The sequence below is a fragment of the Chelonoidis abingdonii genome, chromosome 1, assembly GCF_003597395.2.
Source record: "Chelonoidis abingdonii isolate Lonesome George chromosome 1, CheloAbing_2.0, whole genome shotgun sequence".
Classification (NCBI taxonomy): domain Eukaryota; kingdom Metazoa; phylum Chordata; order Testudines; family Testudinidae; genus Chelonoidis; species Chelonoidis abingdonii.
This window is the reverse complement of record NC_133769.1, coordinates 157,773,630-157,783,068: the sequence shown is the minus strand read 5'-3', so window position 1 is coordinate 157,783,068 and position 9,439 is coordinate 157,773,630. Positions and strand designations below refer to the sequence as shown.

The 9,439-nt window shown below is 45.9% G+C and overlaps 1 protein-coding gene across 2 annotated transcripts in view; it reads right to left on the bottom strand.

The window, feature by feature from the left end:
- Positions 1-662: 662 nt before the first annotated feature.
- GPR156 (G protein-coupled receptor 156) overlaps positions 663-9,439 on the bottom strand; it is a 49,536-nt gene continuing 40,759 nt past the window's right edge. For both annotated transcript variants that reach the window (XM_075071866.1, XM_032799928.2), the window contains 2 exons: positions 4,839-5,000; positions 663-3,431 (listed from right to left, as the gene is read on the bottom strand). In XM_075071866.1, the coding sequence (XP_074927967.1) occupies positions 2,037-3,431; positions 4,839-5,000 (1,557 nt within the window). In that variant the 3' untranslated portion in view covers positions 663-2,036. The remainder of the gene's footprint in view (positions 3,432-4,838; positions 5,001-9,439) is intronic.

The window sequence follows — 9,439 nt, the reverse complement described above, 5'->3', positions numbered from 1 at the left end:
GGTGCCAGCCCCAGTGCTGGGATGCACTGAGAGAAGTCTTTTGTTCCTTCCCTACCTTGTGCACCTGTATAGGTGGCCCATGCTGTGTGATTACTTTGTGTGAGTAGGTTCCACCTATTCAATGCATTTAATCAGCAACAGAACTGTCATGCTGGGCAGCCCCAGACACTTAGACAGATATGGAAACAGCAGCTCGGGAATGAATACAGCTAGAGGGAAACTGGTTTTCTTTAACTGTTAGGGGTGACAAGTGAAGGAAAACAAAATTGGGATGGTGTTCTTGTTTGTGTCTTTATTATGGACAAAGCAGGGCTGAAAGGTGGGATATTTTTCTTCAAAAGATACATTTTTCATTGTTTTTACCTTAGAAATCCAGGCCTTGTCAAGCCTGGAAGATTCTATGTGGGCTAGAGCAGTGGTTCTCAGCCAGGGTCTAGGGCCCTCTGGGGGGCCGCAAGCAGTTTTCAGAGGGCTAGCATTAGACTGGGGCCCAGGGTAGAAAGACATTGAACTGGAGCGAGCTGGGGCCCAGGGTAGAAAGCTCAAGCCCGACCACATGGGGCTGAAGCTCAGGGCCTGAGTCCTGTAACCTGGGGCTGAAGCTGAAGCCTGAGTAATGTAGCTTCATGGGGGCCTCTGTGGCATGGGGCCTTACGCAGTTGCCCTAGTTGCTACCCGCTAATGCCAGCCCTGGCTTTTATATGTAGAAAACCAGTTATTGTGGCATATGTGGGCCACGGAGTTTTTATAGTATCGTGGGGGGCCTCAGAAGGAAAAAGGTTGAGAACCCCTGGGCTAGAGCACTAGTAGAATTCTGACATTGCCAGAGAGTAATTGAAAAGGGATTTTTACTTACATTGCTTCATTTTTGTTGATGCCTGTCTAACACAGACCTCTATTCAACCAAAATGTCAGCACCCCCCTCCTCCTATGTAATGATGTGTTAGATAGCAATAACTATCTGAGGTTGTCTCTCCCAAGAGGTCTTCCAGCAAAAGCAGGGATACCAGGTTTGATGTTCCTGATATATCTAAGGTAGACATGAGCAGAAAATACTAAGAAACTTCAAACCTTTCTCACCTATTGTGTCCACCATAGAGAAGCATAAAAGGGTACAAACCCAATTTTAAAAAATCATCTGCAGTGCTGTCAAGCTTTTTCTGCTTTCCCCCTTCAACTCTCCTCAGTATCTACCTGCTGCTGTATATTTAAACTGAGTGAAATACAAAGTCAGATCTGGAGAAGTCAGCCTTGGATTTCATTAGCTTGCTCAGAGACCTCAAAACAAAAATAGGAAGTCTAGTGTTTTCTGCCACCCCCAGATTCTTGCTGTGTTGACAGACTAGCTCATTAAGGCTGAATGCCAAGGAGAAAATAATTCCAAATTTCTTTTTTTACAAATTCTAATTAAATGAAATGTTGATGAAAGGTTCCACACTGACAACTCCGGGGGACTGAAGGTCTCTGTTTAGCTGTGTGCTGTACAGAGCAGGAAGAGCATGGGTCAAAGCTATTCAGGTCTTCCCCATACACTGCTCCCCATCTGTGCAAATCACCTTCGACCCAGAAGGAGCCCTCTAAGATGAGAGGGTAGTACAGTCAGCCTGGTCAATTCAATCCTTGACCTCCCTGCTCAGAGTGCTGACAAGAAGGCCAATTAGTGTGATGAGTTTGTATGTGATGTCGGCACCTGTCCACAGCAACTGGATTAAAACCGCCAAATCATTTCAATAATACCACTAACCAGCTATCTGATGGTTGTGACTGTCAGTCACGCCTGACCTAGACTGGATCTGAATTAGCATCCTAGACAAGTAAAGGATTTGGCCCAGATTCACAAAGGTCCTTGGGCACCAAACTCCCATTAATTTCACTGGGAATTAGGCACTTAAGCAGCTTTATAAATCTGAGCCTTTATATCCCATTCCCAATTCTCTGAGCAATCCACTTTCCTCAGATGGTGCGTTCATTCCATACTGTTTAAAAAGCAATTTGTCTGGGGGAATGCCTCTGAAATAGGATGTCTTCATTTACATTTACACCAACGTGGGTTTCAGATCATCTTTGAAGTTCACAGTGGGCTGAGGCCTGCCATAAAACTTTGTCCAGTGGGCTAGGGACCCGCCAGGCTCTGGGTCTGTGTCCGTGGTGCAGCTGTCACTGGAGTCACCAGGGCAGTGGAAGCAGATTTCACAGTGAGGCCTGTGGCAGCAGCTGAACATCTCCTCCGAGCTGCTACTGGAGTCAGAGTCTGGATAAAGGCACAGGGAAGGCACAAGAGGTTGTTCCAGGTCCCTCCCAGCATTCCCCTGCTCCTGCTGGAGGCTGAAGGGACTGGGGGGATTCAGCAGAGCACTGTAGTTCTTCACTTGGGCAGATCCTTGGTGTTTGTTTGAAACTTGGCCGTTCCCTTCACGGCTTTGTTCTTCAGGCCGGTTCTTCCTATGCTTCAGCTGGAAGCTGGACATTTTGTTGATGACTGATGAGGAGGGTGATGGCTGATAGAGGAACCTTCCATCACTGGTGTCACCTGCTTTATCCAGAGATGTTTGAGTTAATCCGTCACGGCTCCAAGTGCTCTGTTCACTCTGTGTCCTACTGACTGGCTTGTTCGTGAGACACCACACTTGTGGGGTCATGGACGCAGGAAAGTAGGTGGAAGGTGGATGGACTGGGATTCTTCTTCTTCGCCGTCTTGTCCTGTAAGGACTAAGGTAAGTGCAGATGCCTGTGTAACTCTCCCAGGGTCTCCAGGCTGCACTCTTTTCATGTTCTGCATTGTGGCTGGGTTGCCTAGGCCCCTGGAGTGATGCCTGGGCACTAACTATGCCGCCATTGTTCAGCTCTTGCAAGATTTCCTGCAACTTTTCACTGACCTTTGAGGGCTGCTCTTTGGTTGCTGCTGAGCTCTCTGGTTGCTCTGCTCTCTCATCAACTGCTGAGAGATTCTGGCTCAATGGTATTGGTGGATTGTCGATACATTTCTTGTTGTTTGGAGGCCTCCATTGCTCTTGGCCATCCTTAGAGCTGTATTCGGAGATGTCCATAGGGTTATAAAACAGTGCCTCATAGCAACTTCGATCTTCTGGTGAAGTGTTTTGGTGCTTTATATATTCATGGTTCTGGATGATACCAACACAAACTTGTTTGCCAACAGACACTGGACTGCACTGTGTATCTGGGAGACTGGGACAGTGCCAAGGGTTCTGCTCTTGACCAGGGTGGAAATTGTCTCCATGCAGCCCTTCAGCTTCCATGGGACAGCCACTGGACTCAACATGGCTACCTATGTTCTGAGCCAAGATGGAGAAAGATGTGGAAGGAACAGCAAGGCCCATCGAATCATAGCTGCACTCTACAGACATCAGCCTCCTCAGCTTCTCCTTAGCATTGTTCACTTGCTCTTGGAGGCTTTCAATCACAGCATTTTTCTGTAACAAATCAAAAATAAATAAATAAATACATCAAATTTGGTGCAGAAAACAATGCTAATACTACATTAAGATTAAGGATTTAAATGCAAACAGGTCAGGAAGTCAGTCTGTTTTTCAGAGGAAATGCTAGTGTCAGTCTTTGGGCTTGTCTACTCTTGAAATGCTACAGCAGCACAGTTGCAGTGCAGACACTCACAACAGTGACAGGAGAGGTTCTCCCATTGGCCTAGGTAATCCACCTCCTTGAGAGGGGAAAGCTAGGTCAACAGAAGAATTCTTCCATTGACCTACTGCAGGTGTGGGAACTAGAGGTGCTGGGAGTGCTGCTGCACCCCCTGGCTTGAAGTGGTTTCCATCATATCCAGCGTTTACAGTTTGGTTCAATGGCTCTCAGCTCCCTTACTATAAAAACTGTTCCAGCTCCCCTGCCTAGCACTGACTACACCAGGGATTAGGCTGACTTAACTATGATGCTCAGAATGTGGATTTTTCACACCCCTGAGCGATGCAGCTGGAGCAACTTAATTCCTGAGTCTAGACCTGGTCTTTGAGCTGTCTATTTAGAATAGATTAATGTCTTCTAAAGACAAAAAAGTGGGACATTAAGAAAATGCAGCAGGAAAAAATTGCTCCACTGGGGCCTACTTACTGGGAAGCAAACCATTATACTGCAGTACAGAAATGGCACTTGTTTGTACAGATCGGAGAATCCAGCGACAATCATTCAAAGTCCCATATAGAACCATCTCATCTAGTTTCTAGAATTCCAGTCCTGCACTGTTCTACCCCATTACCTTCCAGATTTTAAATAATATAGTTTGAAATAGCAGAATCACATCTTTAAAATAAAATGTGAAGCATGTGCAACCCGTTCCTTTCCTAGATGCACCTCAACATGTCCTTGAACATTTGCAAGATGCGGGTATTTGAGAGATTGCATATAGAAACATTTGCACCAATTATATTGGAACATACTGTTGTTCTAACAGCCAAAGCACTTCTGGTTGTATAATTTGGAGAAAGCCGAAAGGGAGTGGGAGCTGGAGACCTTTTGGGATAGGACACATCCCCGCTAAATTAGATCTTTGAGTGAGCTCAAAAAAATCAGGCCATTTTTCTGCCAGTTGCCCTAATTTATGCATCAAGTTTGATGATCTGGAGAAAAGATGTAAAATCATTTTTAAAAATTCCTTTCCAGGTATTATTTCTTGAGGGAAGCTGATGCAATGGGAAATCTCCATTTTGACCGGTTTCTAACCTACAAATCCTTCAGCAGACAAAGGGGGAGGCGGGGAGAGAGTGCAGCAGAGGGAGGACAACAGCTGCTGGCCACTGAGCCAGAGGGAGATCAATGGCTGGGACTGCTCTTTCCACTAGCACAAGCTGCCTATGAGTGCAGATTACCTCAGTAAGCAGCCTTTGCATGGAGTTCTTCTCCCCTATCAGCTGGCAGATCTGCTCTTCACTGTACATAGAGTGGAAGCTCTTGCTAGGGCTGGAAAAATATTTTGCCATGTGGCTAATGGTTTGGTTCTGTTCTTCCTCAAAGGCTTTCCACTGCCTGAGCTGTTGAGTGCAAACATCCATTATATACATATGAAATATATCTACACACAGAGAAACAGACAGACAGATGCAGAGGGAGAAAGACACACACACAAAGAGCAGGGAGAGACAAAGACAGGGAGTGACACAGACATGCACAGAGACAGAGACAAAGGGGTAAATTCACATACGTGCGCCTTGATCTTCCCCTCACCCCCATCCCTGTGTAGCCTTTGGTTTTGGCTGCTTGTGTAGACACAGTTAGATCCTGCCTATGCTACAGTCTTTAACTGTGTTGTAAACCAAGACCCCTCTGAGTCAGAAATAGACAAAGACTATGTCTCACACATTAATCTTGAATCATGAATGATATGTTGAAAACCAATACCACTCAATATCTGCTTTTTTTCCACTGGTGTCAGAATGAAAACCTAGTGTATTCAGGCTCCAGCTGTTCATCTATTTCAGATGCATGATGGAAGAGCAAAACTATTAGGAAAATCAAGCCGACAAAACAAAAGGTGAATTACAAAGCTTGAGCTAGATAAAAAGCTCAAGCTCTCAGATCAGCAACAGAACAACTGTGCATGCAGGAACTCTATGATAAATTGCATGGTGCAGCTCAATAGCTGGAAATCAGCACCTCTTTCACTACTTGAAAAGATATTATTATTTGAATAGCACCAACAGAATGCTAGGCACTTTACTGAGAGGATCTGCTCCCTGTTTCAAAGAGCTTACAGTCTAGCTAATCAAGACAATTCCACTGCAGCAACTGATTCCTGACACAGCTGATCTATCACAGAGCAACTTCCAGCCCTCTCTAGACAAAGTTATTCAGGACATGAGTTCCTGAAGAAGAAACAGGCACCTGACCTGACCTCACAATGTCAGGAAGAAATAAAGATGGGAATTATTCACCAATATTTGGGTATAAAAGGTAATTACTTGTTATGCTTCAGTTTGCACATGTATTCTGCCAGTGAGAGGAACATAAGAATTGCCAGCCCTAGTCCATGCAGTCCACTATCTTGTCTCCAACATTGGCAAGTACCAAGGATTTCACAGAACAGTGCAAGAAACCTTGTAATGGACAATTATGGAATAATTTGCTTATTGCAAAAATTTCTGCCTAACCCTTATCAGAAGTTAGCTTTTGCCTTGCAGAATGAGGGTTTATACATTTATGTATCATAGATAGCAACTGTGGATGTTTTCATTATCAATTTAAATGCCAATCCTTTTTAAATCCTCCTAAATTCTTGGCCTCTGTGATAACTAATGGCAGAGAATTCCATGGGTTAATCATACAATGGACTTTTTCTTTAAATGGGTTCTATTAATCCTGTATTATGAGAGTAAAGAGGAGCACATGATTTAGCCTCTCTCTGCACTTCATTATTTTATGTACTTCTGTTATTATATGGAATTTTAAATAGATATTTTTAAAAAATTGCACTAGCTTTAAAAAAAATGTTTATATGCATATAGTGCTGTGAAAGACACTGGATCAACAGCCCTGGAGAGTGACTGCCTTTAACCAGAGATCATGAACTACCCAGGAAGCAACAGCAGGTCAACTTTCCTCTATTCCACCCTCCTCGTGTGGCTCAGTCATAAACAAGAGGCACCTTCCCTAGGAGTGAAAGGGGAACTCAGTGGTCCATTCAATGCCTTCCCCTTTGAGACTGCAAGCATCAGTCGTGATGGTGTCTTTCGTGATGTGGTCTGTTGTCCACTAACTAATTTCTCATGGGCCACCAGAGATGACCCTTGACACTACTAACCTAATCCAGATTAAAAGAGACACCCTAAAGTGACAGGCTCTGTAATCCCTTTAGTTAATTTTTTCCCCGTCCCAGGAATCTTGCTCCAATGATCTGGTCCCCACTCCACTGTCTTGATCAATTGCTTTCACAGCAACCTGTTCTCCTCCTCCTGTTCTTCCTCATCATTTGACCACCAGTGTCCTCATCAGAGCAGGTGGAAGATAACAATGCAGCATGCACCATACTGAACTGACAGCCCAGGGAGACAGACTACCCAATCTGGGGAAGGAAGAGAGAGGAGGGAAGGCAGGGTTCACTTAGGTGATTTTATAGGGAGAACTGTCATCTAGTGGTAGAAGATGGAAACTGAACATCAGAAGTTCCAGGTTATATGTCTCTGACATGAATTTGCTGTGTGGGCTCAAGTAAACCACTGCCTCTCACTGTGCTTCCATTTCCCCATCTGTAGAATGGGGCTCACAGACCTCCCCAGGGATTGTGAAGTTTAATTCATATTGATGAAGCTCAGGAGTGAAGGCGCTAGAGGAGGGCAAAGCACTATCTGGGTGGATTCTTTAGGGAGTAGCAGATTTTAGTGTTTGAGACAGAAGGGCCTCAAGGTGGGGAACACAAAGTAAGGTAGCCAAACTGCCTCACCGTCTGGCTGAACAGAATAGAAGGGTATTTGTCACCCCTCTCTGTAGCTTCCATATTTCACTGAGGACAGAACTGGGCTTGGGGAGCAATGCAAGTACTAGATGGGAGTAATCATCATGCAGAGCAGGAATGAGTTGTGGGTAGACAGAAAGAGCAGGAGGTTCTGTAGGTTAGGATTGAGGTGTTTTGTGGAGCTGTGTGGGTCTCACAGACAGAGTGGCAAGGGGGATGCAGGTCAAGTTTGAGGGGTGCTAGCAAATGCACTTGCACAGACCCACTCTTTCCGGGGCCTGGTTTAAGACAGTTCTATCTCTGTTCCTCCCTCCCTGGCTCACTCCCTTGAGCCCTCAACTCTTTAACCAATATAGAAACCAATCACCATCCATTTCTTCTTTTCCCTCTTATTATAGCAACCTGCAGATTGTATCCATTAACACAGACAGACTGTGGCCTAGCACAGCAGATTCCTCCTGAAATACACAGGAAGCAATGAACACAGCCCTGTCAATAGCGTTTGTTAAAATAGCTCCTGCTCCTCCCCCTCCCATACTGGAGAGCTGGGCTTTACCATCTGAGTGTGGAGAAGAGCAGACGTCCCAGGGGACAGCAAAACCCACTGTCAGCCCAGGAAGCATCAGAGCCCAGTGAGGCTGCCTGCCTGCATTGCAGCACACAGGCTTGCTCACTGCCCTGCTTCTCTGGAAGAGGAACACTATGGCAGAGAGAGAGAGAGGAGGACAAGAGAAACAGGGTAGAGGCTGTAAGGTATTCAGTACTATGGTGATGGGTGTGGTAAAAGAACCTCAGCAGAACAGATTAGATTCACCAGCAGTAACCAATCCCGTTGTCCAAGTCCATGTGCACAGCAGCCTGTTGACGGACCCTTTGCACCCATGTATAGTGCTGGGCTCACTCTCTCATATTATGACCTATGATTCAAACACCAGTATTCCCTGCAGGGGAATTGACCAAATCCAGTGGCGGTTGGTAATCACAAGTCTAGGGGTGGCTCCAAGGGCTGCCCCTCCTATCGCTGCTTGTCAGGGCAGGGAAGGCGAGAGCAGAGAACTAATAGGGTGGGGGGAACTGCCAAATTCACCCCTCCCATGGCAGGAAGAGCCCACGGCTACCAGAGAGCTAGAAAAACAACTAGTGTCTCCTTTGAAGCCTCTCGCCCATCTGCCTGCTCCTTTTCCACTCCACAAACTCCTCCGGTGGCTCGTGGAGCACCCTGGATTTGCAATGGGAGCAATATGTGGGGAGGTGGTCACTTACCCAGGGAAGAAGCAGATGACAGTGGCCACTGCTTTTACCAAACCCCATAAATAAGGGGCATAGCCAGAGAGAGGGAAGGGGGAGAGGAGGAGATTAGCAGAGACACCAGGGCCCTGTGGGAAGTGGAGGAGGGGTCAGAACACCAGGAACATGAGGGACAGGAGGCACCATTAAGGACTGGGAAGAGACACATAGCTACTGGATTCTTGGGGGTGGACCAGGGGGACAGAGCTGCTGTGGACTTGGGATTAAGTGGATGGTGATGTGAGTTACCCTGGATATTTTGGGGGGGTGGCAGGAGGAATTGGAAGGAAAGTGGCCTTGTGGATATGTGGATGGAGGGCATGTGGTTACTGTGGTTGTCCAAACTCCCTGGAACCAGGGCTTCAAACTCCACAAGATCTGGCTCAGTTCTTCAGCTTCTGAGCCACTTTGGTCCAAACAGGAGAAAGCAGTGTCACTTTTTTGGGGTGATATTTTAGTCACTATTTATTAACATTTAATTGAAATAGTATTCAAAAACTGAAGTGCAAGGTTTCATTTACTGAAAAGAAATTGCAGACCTGAGGTCCTGTGCGCTCTGCAGACACCACAGATCCCCAGGAATGCAAGGACAGGGTGTCATAAACAGATAGCTAAGGGTTAATGTTTCTTTTACCTGTAAAGGGTTAACAAAGGGAACCAAACACCTGACAAGAGGACCAATCAGGAAGCTGGATTTTTCAAAGCTTAAGGGAGGGAATTTGTGGGTTTTTCTTG